At 43.0% G+C, this 17,387-nt stretch overlaps 1 protein-coding gene across 1 annotated transcript in view; it reads left to right on the top strand.

Moving 5' to 3' along the window:
- The window catches only part of GPC3 (glypican 3), a 719,980-nt gene that overhangs the window by 524,999 nt on the left and 177,594 nt on the right, over positions 1 to 17,387 (top strand). Inside the window, exon 6 of the mRNA XM_072627102.1 lies at positions 9,103 to 9,223. Coding sequence (XP_072483203.1) covers positions 9,103 to 9,223 — 121 coding nt within the window. The remainder of the gene's footprint in view (positions 1 to 9,102; positions 9,224 to 17,387) is intronic.

Below are 17,387 nucleotides of genomic sequence, written 5' to 3'. Positions count from 1 at the left end.
TGCTTCTTGGGGCTAACATTATTAAAAGAGACAAAGTATTTAATGGGTTTTGTAAAGCTTGTATTAATATATAAATGTTCATTGTCTTTACAATCACTGTTATTATTAATTAGTTATCTTATCTAGCCCCTACATAATGACCTCAAGTTTTGGAGAACTCATCCAGTTTGAGAAAACATTTTGTTTCAACAGTAAGGTTGGTAGTACTGGGCCAGGGTTGGGATGGATATTAGGAGAGAAAATCAAGAAAGGTGTGTGAGAGAGATAGAGGTAGAGACACAATCAAAAGAAAATACTGAGGTTTTTGTGGATAGGTAACACATCCCCATCATATGGCCTTTTAGGATATTACCACTTAAACATTTAATAGGGAAATTATGTTTTTGCAACTATAGGCAACAACAGAGGTGTCGTCTATTGACACTTGCTTCCTGACAACCTAAGTTGACAGTTAAATCTTTTCTGCCTCTTCTTACATAATTTGCTCTGGTTCATTGATGGTGTGGATAGAACAATGTATTTCGGTTACCAAAGCACTTTTCAAGTGATTTCACATCAACGGCCATGTTCATGGTGAAATCTCCAAGTTAGCAGACATCTTCCAGCCCTTTGGAAGAGGATAAAGTATGGAAACGTCTCTTGAACTGGATGAGTGGGCAGAAAAATATAAAGTAGTATCAAGTCATGCCCTGGACAGGGAGGATTCCTAAAGTTGATACTTGGAGACCTCACCATGGAGAGATGAGTAGCCAATTTCTGAAGATGGATGAGGAATTCTCCCCTTTGTGGTAGAGTAAGGAGAGACTTCAGAAGGCCTTTAGGACAACTTGTCCCAGAACAGGAATTCCTTTGGCAACCTTGCTGACATGAAGACATTCCGACTGCATTTGAAAACTGCCAGTGATGGGGAGTTCACTGCTTTTCCAGGCAGCCCTTTCCATTTATTTATTCATTCATTCATTTAGATAAGCTCTTAGTGTTAGGAAATTGTTTTCCTCCCCTGAAATCTGCCATTCTACAACTTCACCCCCACCCCAGTCTTGCCCTCTGTGGACAAGCAAAAGGAGTTTAATCCCTCTTCTACTGGACTGTTATTCAAATACTTGAAGGTTCTTCTCCCTCTTGGTTTTTCTTTAACCAATGTTTCTTACAGTATGGTCTGAGGACCCCCAGGAGGGAGGGTCTATGAGATCCTTGCAGGGGGTCCTTAAGGTCAAAACTATTTTTGTAATAATACCAAGATCTTTCCATTTCTAGCATGGTAAATGTCAATGGATATCACTAGGGGTGTGCTAGTGAATTGTTTCACAACCGACTCTGCGAAAGTATGCCATACTTTTCAGTTTAATTTGCATTATTAACATTTTCTCAATAGCCTATAAGTCTAGAAATTAAGGAAACAATCAACCAAACCCTGCCTCCTGATTTCTGAGGGGTAAATGCTACACTGATATTCAACCCTCAGTTTTTATGAGCCTCTATGAGTTGATTCTAGAATACTTCTGATATTATTCACTTAAACAAAAGGTCTTTAGGGGCACAGGGGTCCTGAACAGTTTTTAAGAATGTAAAGAGTCCTGAGACCAAAAAGATCTGAAAGCTACTGCCCTAGGCTAAACACTCTGAACCAGTCCCCACTTGGCATGATTTCCTCACCATCTATTGGATGTATTCCTGTTTGTCAATGTCCTTCCTGAAGTGTAGTGCTCAAAACTGAACACAGAATGCAAAATACTGCTAACATATATTGAAATGACTGCCTACTAAAATCTAGATATCTTTTTTCCCCTCACATTTCCTATGTCTAGCCATGTCTATTCCATCCTGTACCATTCAAGCAAAAAAAAAAAATAAATAAAAACAAAAACAAAAACAGCATTTATTTTTTAAAATAAATTTTGATTGATATCTGTTTTTACATCACCTAAATTTCTCTCTCTCTCTCCTCTGCCAGAAAGCCATCCCTTATAACTAAGAATAAAAAGAAAAAAAAGAGAAAAAAATTTAATAACATTAATATATAAAAATTAATTGATGCAATATTCCATATTCACAGACCCCCACTTTACTACACCTCTACATCTGCAAAGGATTATTGGGTGGGGTCTTCTCATATTTCCTCTTTGAGTATTTATCATTTTCCAGCATTTATTTTCAGCTGTTTTTTCACTATTCTTTCTATTTTCATTTTTACCATCATTGGGTGCATTTTATTCTGTTTCTGCTTATTTCACTCTTCATCAGTTCATGTAATTCTTTCCATGCTTCTATATTATTTCTTGTAGCACAGTACTACTACATTACATTCAGGTATCACAATTTGTTTAACTATTTCCCAGTCGATGGGCATCTGATTTCTAGTTCTTTGCTTTTCAAAAAAGTGATGCTGTCCACTTTTGGGGTGCCTGGATAGCCTTTATTTTTATCAGAGACCTCCTTGGGGCATATGTTTAGCAGTGGAATATCTGGGTCAGAAGAATGAGTATTTTAACCACATTATTTGCATAATTCCACATTACTTCCTGGTATAACCATACCAGTGCAACCGTACTCAATCACAGCTCCACCAACAATGTACCTGTTTTTGCACAATACCTCCAAAAGTGACTATTCCTATGTTTTGTCATCTTTGCCAATTTGCTTGGTATGAGGTGAAACTTTAAGATTTTAGAGATCATTATGAAGTTCCTACTACATATCAAAAAAGAATCAGTTCCTGGTCTCATTTATCTCTCAAGTGATTTCAATAGACTGAATTAGGAGTGGAGATGACATGTGCTTATGCTTTCTACAAGTATATGCAAAATAAATAAAAGGTAGTTTGGAGGGGTGAGGGCAAAAAGACCTGGCGTGAGGGTGGTTCAGGAAAGACTTTGTAGACAATGAAGGTGGCACTAGACCTGAACTGGGAAGGAGCTTTGGGATTCTAAGAAAAGTGGAAGTGGTGAAGGAGTATTGTTGGGACTGGAAGCTCAATTCCGTGTGGACGGTCTCGGGCGGGTAAAAGTGGGACTTCTAAATCTTAGAGTCTTACGAGGGCCCTCCATGAACAGCGGGGGTTCGAGAAGGTCAGACTGAGCTAGCTCGGCTAGCTCGGGTATTTCCGCCTCTCCCCCGGAGATACCTGATGGGTGGAGTCTCCCTGCCCTCGAGGTCGTCCCGGATTGGAGCACACCTAGTTACCTAACAGCATGGTATTGAGATGCAAACTGTGTGGCTGAAGATTAAGTAGGATTGAGGAAGCCAGAAAACTCTCTCTTACCACGTGAGGAGCCAAGAGGACAGTAGGGCTCCGCTTCTTTTCTTTCCTCTCTCCCCTCCCCCTCTCTCCCCGCTTGTACTTTACTTCCAATCCCTTAAGCTTAGCCTCCTTAGGAAATCTCCCCCTCTTCCTCCTAAGGAAGACCCCCCCTGCACTTGTAACCGACTCCCTGAAATAAAGCTCAACCCCTGTTCGACTCTGGAACGTCCTTTCTCTCATATGTGCATCCGGCGTGGCCAGCCGAAGACCTGGGACAGGTAAGAAAGACTCGGGTAGCCCAATACAGGCCTCTAGGCTTGGCAGAGTATATTCCAGACATGGGGGAATGCCTCTTCAAAAATGTGCATACAGGAAATTGAGCATCATGTGCCAGGAATCGAAATAAAGCAAATTTCGTTGGAGCACAGCGTGTATGACTGTAAAACTGGAAAGGTAGCTGGGTGCCAGGTTGTGAAGGATCTTAAATGCCGAAACACAGGAATTTGTTATACTTTATCATAGAGGTGACAGGAAGCTATTGGAGAGTTCTGAGTCGGAGAACGACATAGTCAGGCCAGTGCTTTAGGAATATCATTTTGGAAGATGTGTGTAGGATAAAGTTGAGAGAAGAGAAACTTGAGGTTGTTATTGTTTATTTGTTCAATCATATCTGACTTTTTGTGACCTCATGGATTATAGCACAGCGAGCCCTTCTGTCCTCCACTGTCTCCTGAAGTCTGTCCAAGTTCACGTTTGTTGCTTCCATCACTATCTCTCCATTTCATCCTCTGCCATCCCCTTTTCCTTTGCCTTCAGTCTTTCACAACCTCAGTCGTTTCCAGTGAGTCTCATCTTCTCATTATGTGGCCAAAGTATTTAAGCTTCAGCTTTAATATTTGATTTTCCAGTGAAATATAGCCTGAATTAATTTCTGTAAGTATTGACTGATTTGATCTTGCTGCCCAAGGGACTCTCGGAAGTCCCTTCCTTCCAGTACCACCATTTGAAAGTGTCAATTCTGCAGAGCTCAGCTTTCCTTACATATACTTCAGCTCTCACAGCCATACCTTACTACTGGAAAAACCACAGCTTTGACTATATGGACCTTTGTCCAAAAGGTGATGTCTCTACTTTTTAGTACACTGACCAGATTTGCTATAGCTTTCCTTCTAAAGAGCAAGCATCTTTTAATTTCATGGCTGCAGTCACCATCTGCAGTGATCTTTGATCCCAAGAATATAAAATCTGACACTGCTTCCATTTCTTCTCTCTCTATTTGCCAGGAAGTGATGGAACCAGTTGCCAAGATCTTAGTTTTTCTTTTTTTATGTTAAGCTTCAAGCCAGCTTTTACACTCTCCTCTTTCACCCTCATCAAGAGGCTTCTTAATTCCTCTTTGCTTTCTAACATCAGAGTAATATTATGTGCATATCTGAGATGGTTGATATTTCTCCCAGCAACCTGAATATTAGCTTTTGATTCATCCAGCCTGGAATTTCACAGTACTCCGTAGTGATCCAGGGGGGAGACTTGAGGCAGGGAAACTAATTAGGAGGCTAATTAGGAGGTCATGGCAATAGTCCAGGTGAAAGGTGATGAGAGCCTGACCTAGAATGTGTGAATAGGAAGAAGGGGACAGAGAAGAGACATGTTCCAGGGGTGGATTCTACCAAATGTCGCCATTGAGTAGATAGATGGAGTAAAAAAGAATGATGAGTCAAGGATGACTCTGAGGTTGTGAACCTAGGTGCCTGGAAAAATGATTCTGCCCCTGACAGAGATAGACAAGTTCAAAAGAGGGGAATGGGGGAGACAAGAATGATAGGTTTTGTTTCGGACATGTTGATTTTGAACTAGCTTTTGGGCTATATAGTGTAAAATGATGTGGGACTAGAGCTCAACAGAGAGATTACCGCTAGAGTTATGGATTTGGAATTCATCTATAAGGTTCGGAATCATGTGAACAAGATGGAGAACTAGACAAGAGGGACAGAAAGCAAGAAAGTCAGTTGAATTGGATTTCAGCTGTAGACTGTTAAGAGCCATAGGAGATAGCTGTGTTGCTATTTTGGTCTCCAGCAGTATTATAAACAGGGAGTATTGATGCAAACATTTTAAGTAAAATATTATCAAGAAGACTAAATTAACATATCAAAAAGATTACACACCATGACCAGCTTGGATTCATATCAGGAATGCAGTACTGGTTTAACATTAGGAAAACCTTGGGCAAGTCACTTAACCCCAGTTGTCTCATCCTGGGCCATCTCCAGTCATCCTGATGAATATCTGTTCACTGGATTCAGATGTCTCTGGAGGAGAAGTGAGGCTGGTGACCTTCATAGCCCTCCCTCACTCAAAACAAAGTCAAGTGTAAGTCATGTCATTATTTCTGTGATGGCATGGTCTTCTTCAGCAATGAAGGATGAACACACACACACACACACACACAGGGAGGTTAGCAGTGAGCTGACTCCATGAAATAATGAATCCTTGCATCTATTCAAAGCATCCTTCTCCCCCCACCAAAGGCTACCACTGTAAATTTATTCTTAAAGCATAAGTCTGATCATGTCACATCACACCCCTTTCCAATTTTCAGTAAACTCCAGTGTTTCCCTATGACCTCCAGGATCAAATATCCAATCCTCATTAGTGTTCAAAGCTCTTCATAACCTAGTCCTCTCCTATCTTTCCAGTCTTCACCCCTTCCTACCTTGCTCCATATACTCTAAAATTCTGTGGCCCTGGTCTTCTTACTTTTCTACCTCTTGGCTCTGGGCATTTTCACTGGACTATCCAGTAAATTCCATGCCCAAAATTCTCTCTGTCCTCATCTCCAACTCTTTGTCTCCTTGGCTTCCTTCAAATCCCAGCTTTTACAAGAACCCTTTGCAGATCCACCTTAATGCTATAGATTTCCCCTGCTGAGTAGCCCCAATTTATTCTGTCTACCACTTGTTTGTATATATTCATTTGCATGTTGTCTGCTTCATTAGACTGTGATCTCCTTGAGAACAGAGACTGATTTTTTTCTTCCTTTCTTTGTATCTCTGGTGCTTAGCACAATGCCTGACACACAGTAGACACTTAATAAATATTTGTTGACTGGCTGAATTAAAGAATCATAATCTGTCAGAAATGTAAGGGACCTTAGAGTTCATTTAGTCCACTCTGCTTATTTTATAGATGAAGATGATGAAGCCCAGAGACTAATTTACCCAAGGTCACCCAGCACATTTAGAAACTGATTTGCAAAGTTACATATGCCAAATACTTCCAACTTTTCAGTTTTAGAAGGAATGTAATAATATGTGTTCTTCATCTGTTTTTCAATAAACCATCCTTCCTGCTACCCCCTCTCCCCACAGACACATTTGGCTTTTTGTTACCAAAAGTCAGACGTTAGATTTATGGACCCCACCCACATCTGACATGCGAACCATGTTTGTCAAAGCATATTCCTAATATTGGCATATGCTTCTGCTCCCAGTGGGAGGAAATCAAAGAAAATCATATGAACACATTCTCAAATCATGATGATCTTAAATTTCATAATTAGGGATTAGAAATGCTAATAGACAAGAACACAATTACACTACTGCAGCTGAATAAAGGATGCCAGAGACCAGCCTGCTCGGGTGAATAATCTACTGCCCTGGGAACCACGAAGATAGATGTTAAAATCAGAGCTCTGATCTTTATTAGCCATGTGACCATAGAGAAGTCACTTGACCGCTCCAGGCCTCAGCTTTCTCATCTTTAAAATAGGGATAATAATGGCATTTCCTTCACAGGATTATTGCAAGGTTCAAATGGGATGTTCGTTGTTGTTTAGTCATTTGGGTTGTATCTGATTCTCTGTGACCCACTTTGGGGTTTTCTTGGCAAAGATACTGGAGTTGCTTGCCACTTCCTTCTCCAGCTCATTTGACAGATGGGGAAACTGAGGCAAACAGGGTAAAGTGACTTGCCCAAGGTCACACAATTAGGCAGTATCTGAGGGCAGATTTGAACTGGGGTCTTCCTGATTTACTCCTAGTCCTCCATCCACTATCACACTACGTAGTTGCCTTCTTCAAATGGGATAGCGTACATAAAATGCCCTACCCTCAAAATTGCCTTATATACAGTATGGATGTCCTAAAAGTCTTAGCGAGGTTTTAAGCCTTACTAGCTTAAGTAGCTCTTCATTTAGCTTTATTGGCTTAAGCTTTAATAGCTTTAACTAAGGCTTCTGGGAAATCCTGTCAGTTTTGTAGATCCCTATGTATGTACATAGGAGTCGTCTCTGGCTAGATTGTTTCAAGGCAGGGACTGTATTCACTTTTGTCTTTGTATCTCTAGTGCTCTTCACACAGTAGGTGCTTGTCACACAGTAGGTGCTTAGCAAATGTTGATCGTTAAATTGAAGATGCTTGGCAAACTTTAAAGTGCTACATAAATGTTAGTATTATTCACTGAACCTCAATTTTCTCATCTTTAAAATGCGGATAATAATAATTCCTTAATATTCCCATGTGATTCTTTTGAGGAAAGAGCTTTGTAAATCTTAAAGTGCTATCAATTTGTGAGTTGTTGTTATTTTTACTACCTAAAGGGTTGTTGTAAGAAAAGTCTGTTGTAGCCCTTGGGGTACTATAGAAATGAGTTATAATTATTATTAATAAATCCATAGTGATTGAGGGACTATAGGGTATTCTCAGTCATTTAGTTTCTTTGTGAAGGTATTTTGTCCTTAGGATCCAAAGGGAAACCTAACACCCCCCCCCCATGCCTTCCCCCACAAAGTAGATTTTTTTTCTCCACAGTCCACCGTCTTTTGATGTTCCTACCGTATGGAGGAGAAAAGAAAAAGACAAATGTGTGTTTGATCCCGAGAGATGGGAACCAACTCTGGGGTAGCAGCATCTGGCCGGAGGTGGAGCCTTGCTAGTCACTTAGCATCCTGGCGGGCTGGGGAAGGGAGAGCCTTCTGAGCCCCACGGTGGCCATGCCTAGCTGCTCTCCTCCACCCCCAACATCACTTGCTCTTATAATCATTGTAAGGCTTTCAATGGGAATCTTGTCACTTCACTTTTGAGCCACGACCTATGGCAGGTCCTGGGGGAATATATTAAAAACATTCGCTCAAGCCCATATACTTTCTTCCCATATCGAGCCCAGGGGGGAAGCCGATGGGCTTAATTTATGTGGCAAAGGGCCTGGGAAGGCCTCCTGAAAAGAAATCCAGCCACAAGGCCTGCAGGAAGTGGAGGGGGGGGAGAGGGAGGGAGGAAAAGGAGGAGGCCAAGAGCATGCCAGAAACCTCTCTCTCTTAAACTGGAGGAAAAGACACACACACACACACACACACACACACACACACACACACACACACACACATACACACACACACACACACACACACACACACCCCTCCACCTACCCTTTAAATCAATCCCACTTAGAGCAATAATAAAAATGATAGAAATTCCCATGCCTGTTGTGCATTGTTGTTTCCAAAAGACTTTCAGTACAACAGCCCCATGACAAAGGGAGTGTGAGTGCTATCACTGCCATTTTGCAGATGAGAAAACTGAGGCCCCAAGAAGGGAAATAGGTTACCCAGCATTGTACAACTAGTTAGCAGGGGAGCTAGGATTTGAACCGCTTGATTGTGGTCCATCTCCTTCCCTGCCTCTTTCTCTGTCCTGATTCCCAGCCCAGGGTAGTTTTCATTCACCCAAGTAAGTCGTCTTTTGTTTCGTAGTATCCTTCTGAGTGTGGTTTTGAAGATTGTGGTGGGCCTCATGGTGCTTGGGACTCTATTGTGACATACCTTTTTTTCTCTTTCCCCTCGAACCCCTTCCCTTCCCTAGGTACAGCCAGAAGGTGGCCAAGAATGAATCCAAAGGTCTGACCAACACTCATGACATTAAAACAAAAGGCCCTGAGCCAATAATAAGTCAAATTATCGACAAGCTGAAGCACATTAACCAGGTAGGAAGGAAAATGGCATGTGCTCAATGAAAGGTGACCCAGGAGGGAACCCTTTCGTCCACTGGTGGTGTGTGGGGGGGGGGGGGGGGTGAGGAGGGAAGAGAGACACAGAACATGCACAGAAAAATTAATGTAAAGTCATTTGGTCGAGCACTTCTAACAATTGAGCAAATCAAGAAAGGTCTCATGTTGCAGGTGGTACTTGAGCTGAATTTTAACAAAAGCCTAGGGCTTCTGAGAGGCACAGGTAAAGAGGAAGTATATTGCAAGCCTGGGGAACAGCCAGCCTGGGCAAAGTGGTGAAGCAGGGAACATACGTTGGGTCCCGTAGGCCTGGAAAGGGAGGTCAGAGCCAAACTGCAAAATGAGAAACAGGGCTGCTGTGGCCCATATTGGCCATTTTGCCAACATCCTCTCTGTGGGCATTGGCACTTCTCTTTCAGCCTCAGCCCTACCCAAAGCCCACTGTCCTGAAGCTCTAACTTAGGCTGTTCACAAGCACTAATGTCAACTCACATTTTTCTAGGAGTACTGATGTGGACACAATCACTAGGAACTTAAAAGATATCTAAATTGGAGGAGCATTCCATGTGCTCTGTCCCTGTTGAATTTGCTCCATCTGAAATCCCCACAAATATTTTGTGGGACTCCTTCCACCCTCACTTATGCCCTGCTAAAATCTTCAGTTCCTTTCCCAGGGCTTCGTAATCCCTATTGACGCTTGTCTACAAGTCTCATCTATCCTTACCCAAAGTAGGTGGTGGTTGTTAGTGAGTGGGGGTGGCCCAATTGGTTTAGATTAGTGTTTGATAGGGAATGATGGGGAAAAGTGAGTTATCCTGGCCCAAGGAAGCACAGCCATCCTTGTCCCAGTGACTCAGAGGTGCTAATTCCTACCTCTTGGAAAAAGAAACCTGTCAATTGCATTCAAGACCAATTCAGAGCACTTGCTGGTCCAGTATTGGGGCTTCTGTGTGATGATATTAGTTTAATTTTTTTTTAAACAGAGAAACATTCATAAGGCTTAGCCTGTGTTTGAAAAAGCTCAACAATAGTACTGTGGTTCATGATTCACTACAGTGGAGGAGTGTTTGAATGTTACTCCCCTAGTGGCTAGTAAAATACTATGTACTTGGTGAGTGTAGAATAAATATTTGATAATGATGTTAATGAGGATATTATAATGGAAAAATGTACAGAACATGGATTGAATAGCTGTATGTATACAAATATGAATCCATACACATATTACGTGATAAAGGAAAGGGAGAAAGTAAGGACCAGGGTTAGTTGAGAGGAGAGGAGGTCAGTGTGGGCTGGACTGTACAACAAAGGTTTGAGGGAAGTTGGGATCGAAATGGGTGTTAAAGTATGAGGGAAGTTTAGATAGTTGGCCAGGAAGAGGAAGGGACATTATGAAAACATGCTCAGAGACAGGTACAAGGAAGATGAGATGGGAATGAACTTGTGGGTGGTTCAGCGCTGCTCATCCTCATCAGGAGATGAATAACTCACTGCATATTTCTCCTCAAAGCTAGATGAGCAGTCTTGTTATCTTATGTGACATATAACTGAATTTTTGCACAGATATGAAGAAATAAGATGTGACCCTTGTGTAGAATTCTTTAGTGCTCATAAACACACATCTGAAACCACTGTGCTATGGGACTACGTGTGTGGCATAACTATAGAAAAATATTGTTGTTTCACTATAGGTGTAGTATTTGAGGCTGGAAGGAAACCATGCTGCTTTATTATAATGAGACCTTACCTGTCTCCTCTCTTTCTCCTCTAATATTAAAAAGTCCTATCTAAACAGTAATGCTTGAGAGCTACATTTTCAAACAGCAGCAGTGAAAACCGTGCTTATCTTTCCTTTTATGTGGGGATTTGAGCATACCCCAGTGTCGGTGACCCCTTGTTGCCCACTTCAGGGCCATTACCCAAGGCTGTTGCCTTCCCAGCTATGCAGTCAAGTTGCCCTGCCTTTCTTACTGGGCTAACATTCCTGTATGTCCCACTTAATAGCCTTATATTAACTCAGAATGATACAGTCAAAAATATATTAACTTTGGAATCATGAGATATGGATGTGAATTCTAGCTCTGCCACAGCTCTGTCAACTGTATGACCTTGATCAAATTACTTAAGATCCTTGGGCCTCAGTTTCCTTATCTGCAAAATGAAGGAATTGAACTAGATGGCCTATGAAATTCCTTCCATCTCCATATCTGTGATCCCATGAACTCTTCCAGTTCTTTCCCTTTTCCTTTTTCCTCCAGCCCTCCCCTCATCCTGCAGAGCCCCAAATGGACCTTGACAGGGAGCATGGTCAAATTTGTTAGGGATTCCATTGCTTCCCTGCTTTCACATCTTACATACAGGCCATGAGCAATTCCACTTCCTCTCAGAACAAGCAAAAATAAATAAGTAAATGAGTAAGCACCTGCTTCTCATGAAGGATGAGCTTGGGGCCAATTGTAATGGTTGCTGTTCAGTTGCCTGAATGCTCCCAGCTCAAAGCATCTGTGCTAAAGGATTTTCCCTAATCTGCAGTACTTGGAACAGCTGGACCAAGTGTTTTCAGACCTTAAAAAAGGCCACATTTTGGCCAGAACTCAAAATAGGAAGAGTGTCAGCCCTCAAAGGAAGCATTGGGGAAGCTGTGAAGAAGAAAATAAGAAATGCAAGGAGAACTCTGTGTGGGACCTTGGACAAATGCAATGAGGGGCTTGGACAAGTTTCTGTCCCTTTTAGGTCCTTTTGCTCCCCAACCCTCTATGGCACTGTGACTCTCTGAAGATGCCTTTCATCTGGTTAACACTTCATAGTTTTCAAAGTTTTTGCACATCTCAAGACCTATGGACTAGAAGAAAAGAAATCCAGCTTTCCATTGTCTTACGTCTAGATGACAGCCCTTCCCTCTGTCTCTTGTTAAGATCTCATTGCTCCAGACAGAAACTCATTCTTATTGCCCCCAGGGGAGAAACAACATTGTCCCTATTTTGATCAGTGGGGAAACTGAGGCAAAAAGTATCTGTGATACTGAAACATCCAGTGAATTCAGTCACCACCCTAATGAATTAACTAGGTTCTCTCTCCATCCCCCCAAAATAAATCCAAACATATAGATGGTGTCAGTAGGGCAGGGAGATAGTCTCACTGTGGCCACTGAGGCCAAAGAGGGTATAGGAGGCTCCTTGTGTTGCACATGAGAGACCTCCTTGGGAAACTCCTGCTGTACTAAGGTTGCTGGGATAACATGAGATGATCGTATGAGAGCTTTCACCAGAATGTTTAGGGCAAGCCGAATAAGGAAGGGGCTGATGTCACTTGGCCCAAACCACTTAATTATCTTGGTGATTGGACCACACAATCATGTGTAGCTACAATGTCCGCAGTGTTTAGTTTGGGTATTTCTCTCCTAGGATCAGCACAGAGGTACATGTGTATGTGTATGTATTGGGGAGGGTGTCTGTGTATACCTAAGCTATTGGGTTGGGCTACTCTGTAGTGCACACAGAGTATGCCTTTGTGCTAGCAGAAGAAGCATGGAGAAATGCTATAGTCAGATTGATCCCGACTAGAACTACTTATGTGAATGACATCAGCTGACCTTCCTCCTGATTCCTGGCCCTACAGGAAAGGGTCATCGTAGCAAGCACTGAGTTTGGGTCAGATCGAAGGTGAACTAAACTGATATGATGCTTCGGTGTCATGGACACACAATCAAATTGACAAATCAGTGGTGGGGCCCGAAAGCAAATGCCATTGTGAGTCAGCTTTTGGTGCCCCATGTAGTATACCGCTATGCCTGCTTATAGCACAGCCTTGGTCTTCATCTATAAAATATCAACCCAGTTTGGGGCCCGGATGACAGAGAAGCGTCCAGCAAAACCACGAAGGAGGCATTGCTTTAAGAGTGGGGAAGAGAAGCTTTGGACCTTTGCCTCAGCCTCGGTCCCCTTTCCCCTCCCCTGGACCTTGATGGAAGGAGCACTATGTGAACTTCCAAGCCTCTAGAGGATTTCGCACTTCCTGTGATGGTTCTAGCCTTCTCTCTCAGTTCAGCAGCAATGGTGGGGCAGTGTCTGTATCATGAGAGAAGTATAGGCTGGGTATAGTACAGGAAGGCTAATTTGCAGTTCCACAAGGAACCCAGCAGAAAAGCAACACTAGGCCTGGGGGACTTCATATATACGCACCTCACAAAGGAGAGCAAAAGCACAGTCAGCAACCAAAAGCAAAGCGTTACCCTTTGGCCGCACATGCTCTCCCAGCTCGAAGCCACTTTCCCCTAGACTCTGTAGGGACTTCTGGGAACGTATGTCACAGTCTTTTTGAAGGATGTTTTATATCAAATGTGCCTACTATACTACTTTAGTAAACTCTTTTAGAAAAGCTCATTTAATTTGGCTGATTAATTGATCTCAACTGATAATCAAGACTGAAAACACATCAGTGGGGGCTTCGGAGCTAGTAGCATTAAAAAGACAAACCCCATCCCCTCAGGGATACCCCTAGAATCCTGAAAGGAAAGTGTATGTGGCCTGGCCCTTGTTAGCTTGAGTGGGACTTAGGATAATGACTCCTAGAATTTACAGGTGCTACAATCGGTTCATAGCCTTAGAGATGGCTGGACTCTTAGGGATGTGGTTCAAATGAGACTTAGTAAGGTTAGGTGGTTTGCTTAAGATCACAGGTAGCTAGAAGCAGAGTCTTCATTGGGTCCCATATCCCGATTCCCAAACCAGTGCCCTTTCCCCTGCGCCTCCCTACCCTGCTCTCTAAACGGATCCTCATGGGACACCTTCTTGAGACCTTTTGCCATCCTATTGGCCCTCCTCTGGCCTTGTAGAATACCCCCAAATAACTTCATTCTCTTTGAGAAATTTGCAGCTGCCTTGTAGATGATGCCTGGTATTGATAGCCCTGGAAATAACATAGACCCTGAGCAGTATAAGTAACATTGTTTCTGTACTAACAGGCTCTTCGGCAGGCTAACCTTGAGGATCTGAGCCCAGGGTCAGGCTCTGGGCCTTTGCCTGGGAAGGCTGCAGGTGCAGCCTGCCTCCCCCTTCTTTCAGGCCCAAGTTCACATGTCACATTCCCATGCCTGGAAAGGGAACAAGAAGGGGAGCTTTTCATTTCCTTTTTCAGTGGTGGATTTGTGGCAGGATTTATCACGGGGTCTGGGGGGAGGCGTTTAGCTTATTTAAGTCATCCATGTCAATCCTTGAATTGCTTTGTGACCAGTTTACGTTTTTCTTGCAGTTCTGAACGCCAAGGCCCAGAACCTAATGGTAATGACCAGCAGACAGGAGCAGTGTGGTGCTATTGTGGGCCATTTATCCTTAGTGGATTTTATCAGGAACATTTGATTTCCTGTTCAGAGGAACGGGGCCATGGTAATGTAGTCAGACTGGAACCTGCCACAGACAGTATTGCTTCCAAGGAAATCCAACAATTTATTGCTTTTCTCCAGTTTTGGGTCAGGTTCAAATGAAAGAAATTCCAGAAATTGTTTTCATTCCAGGTATAAGCAGTTGAAACTAAAGCAGCCAATACCTATTCATTCCATAAAGATGGACAGAGTAGGGAAAGAACATGGGACTGAGGGTCAGGAAACATAAGCTCTTTGGGACTTCTGGGTCCTGCAAAAGTCACAACTGGATATGGATCCTGGTTCAGCTATTTCCATCTGTGTAATCTTGGACAAGGCAAGTCATCACACATTCATTAAGCATTTACATTGTGCCAGGTACCATGCTAAGCACTGGGAATGCAAATATAGATTGAAAGACAGTTTTTGTCCTTGAGAAGTATACATTCTAATGACGATAATACATAAAAGAAAAAAAAAGGGAAGGCGGGTGAAGTGTGGGTAGAGCAGGAGAAGGTTTGACACCCAAGAGAAAGTCCAGAGAGTGTGCTGTGGAACCTGGCAAGCCTGGGGATCGAAGGGCAGAGAGTACTTTTAGTGTGAGAAGTCCAGGGAAGGAATGAACTTACAGAACGAAGAGGCTTCTGTGGCATGGTCATCACAACCACATTGCCTCTCTTTAAAATGAAAACAGTGCCAGCAACATTTCCACTGCCAGATTTTTCTTTCCTGGCTGATGAGAAGCTGAGGGACCCCACTGGGAGTCAAATCCCTGACTCCTTATCTGGGAGACATATGGTCCAATGCCTTTAATTGTATTGCTTTCATGTTGCTTTTTTCTTCTCTTCTCCCATTTTTATAGCTTTGCCGAGTCATAATAACCACTATCTAGATGATGCTTTCCAGCTTCCAACAAGCTTTCTTTCCCCATACAACCCTGGAAAGAAAGCAGTGTAATTCTCTTTAATCCCATTTTGTAGGAGAAGACAGCAAGGCCCAAAGTGATAGATCTAGGCCTTGAACCCAAGGCTTCTGGCTCTTTCCACGTAAGGCCTTGGCTCCCCTTTCTCTAGGCTACACTGGAGTCTCCTTTGTAGCAGTCAGACATAAGGGGAAGACTGCGCAGAGCAGCTCTAGACCCTAAACAGCAGCTTAGGCAGCCCCATCATTACCAGCACGATACCCAAGACACTGAGGTCTGTGTCCTATTATTTTCTCCACTGGAAAGAGATTGAACAATGTGTCATTCTGGGCCACCCATTTCCAAAAGAGGGGCAGCATGGTTTTAGTTCCAGCTGCCACTAACTTGCTTTATGACAACAAGTCAGTCATTTGCCCTCCATTGGCCTCAGTTTTCTCATCTGTAAAGTGGCCTCTCAGGTCCATCCAGCTGAGTCCTTTGCTCTCATTACTGGGAGTAGGCTGTACTAAATTAGACTTTCTGGGCCTTCTCTAGTGAATCATAGTGAAGCAGAAAGAGCTTTGGCCTTGGAATCAGGATTCAAACACTGGCTCTGCTATTTGCTTCCTGTCTGACCCTGGCAAGTCCCTTCCCCTTCCTGGGCCTCAGTTTCCTTCTCCATAAAATGTGTGACACTGTGGAAAGAGCCATGGCCTTAGATTAAGGAGGCCTGGCTTCAAATTCTCCATGTCCCGCTTGCACCTGGTACTTTACACAAGTTTCAGCATTTTTCCAGAGCTTGGTGTCCTCTGTAAAAGGAGGAGGCTGGATCAGATGACCTCTAGGGGCCACTCCATCTCTAATACGCTTTGCAAACTTTCAAAAACCACCGTCCCCTTCCTGCAGAGAAATTGGCTTGGGAGGTATGTGAGTGTTGTTAAAAGATGCCTGAATTTTGAGCAATTGGTTTGTAGTCTTGCGTAGTATGAACAAGCCATTCTTCTGTTGCTTAGGGGGAGCCAGGCATTAGCTGTGGGTCTTTAGAGGACCTGTTTTTGAACCTCAGCCTCTGGTCTTTAGTACTTTGTAACATCGAGCAAGTCATATCACCAATTTGATCCTCAGTTTCCCCCTCTGTAAAAAGAGGCTTTTGGACTAGATGATCCCCTAAGGTCCTTTTCAATGAGAATTTATTCACACAGGTTACCTCCCCAAATCTCATCCCTCCAGCTCACAAGCTGCCTTCTCATCTCTACCTGGAAAAAGCTTTCCCTTCCTTCAAAGCCCAGCTCAGTTGGTATCTCCTCCATGATGCCCTCTACATATACCCTCACCCCGCCCCCACTGCTTCCCAGGCCCGCCTTGCTTTCAGATTTTCTCAGTCCTCTTGGCATTGCTATCTCCCTGTAGTAGAATTCTCTGGATACACAGCAGCACAGTACGGTGGTGAGAGAACTGAATCTGGAGTCTGAGGAGCCAAATTGGAATCCCAGCTCTGTCACTTGCTAGCACCATGTCACTTTCATTTCTCTGGCTTCAATTCCTGATCTGTGAAAAGAGACCTGTGGGAGGTCACCTCTTCCTTGAAATCTAAAATCCTCTGATTCCAAAGCTTCCAAGCTCCTTAAGGAAAGACATTTTTGTCCTTGTACCCCCAGTCAAGCACAGGACAGGCTCATAATATGTGCTTAATAAAAATATTTGTTGAACTAAATTAATATGCTGTTACATTTCTCAAATGGCATTAGCAGTGACCAGATTTCCCATCATGCCAGGGGCACAGTACATACACACACACATACACACACAGCACAGAGTAAGAATTTGTGAGAGTAAGTGAAGCTGTTTGAATTGTCAAAATCTCATCTTGAGTTTGCCTG

Source organism: Notamacropus eugenii, chromosome X, assembly GCF_028372415.1.
Source record: "Notamacropus eugenii isolate mMacEug1 chromosome X, mMacEug1.pri_v2, whole genome shotgun sequence".
Classification (NCBI taxonomy): Eukaryota; Metazoa; Chordata; class Mammalia; order Diprotodontia; family Macropodidae; genus Notamacropus; species Notamacropus eugenii.
Note: the sequence above shows the minus strand (reverse complement) of the source record. Positions and strands in the feature narration are given on the sequence as shown.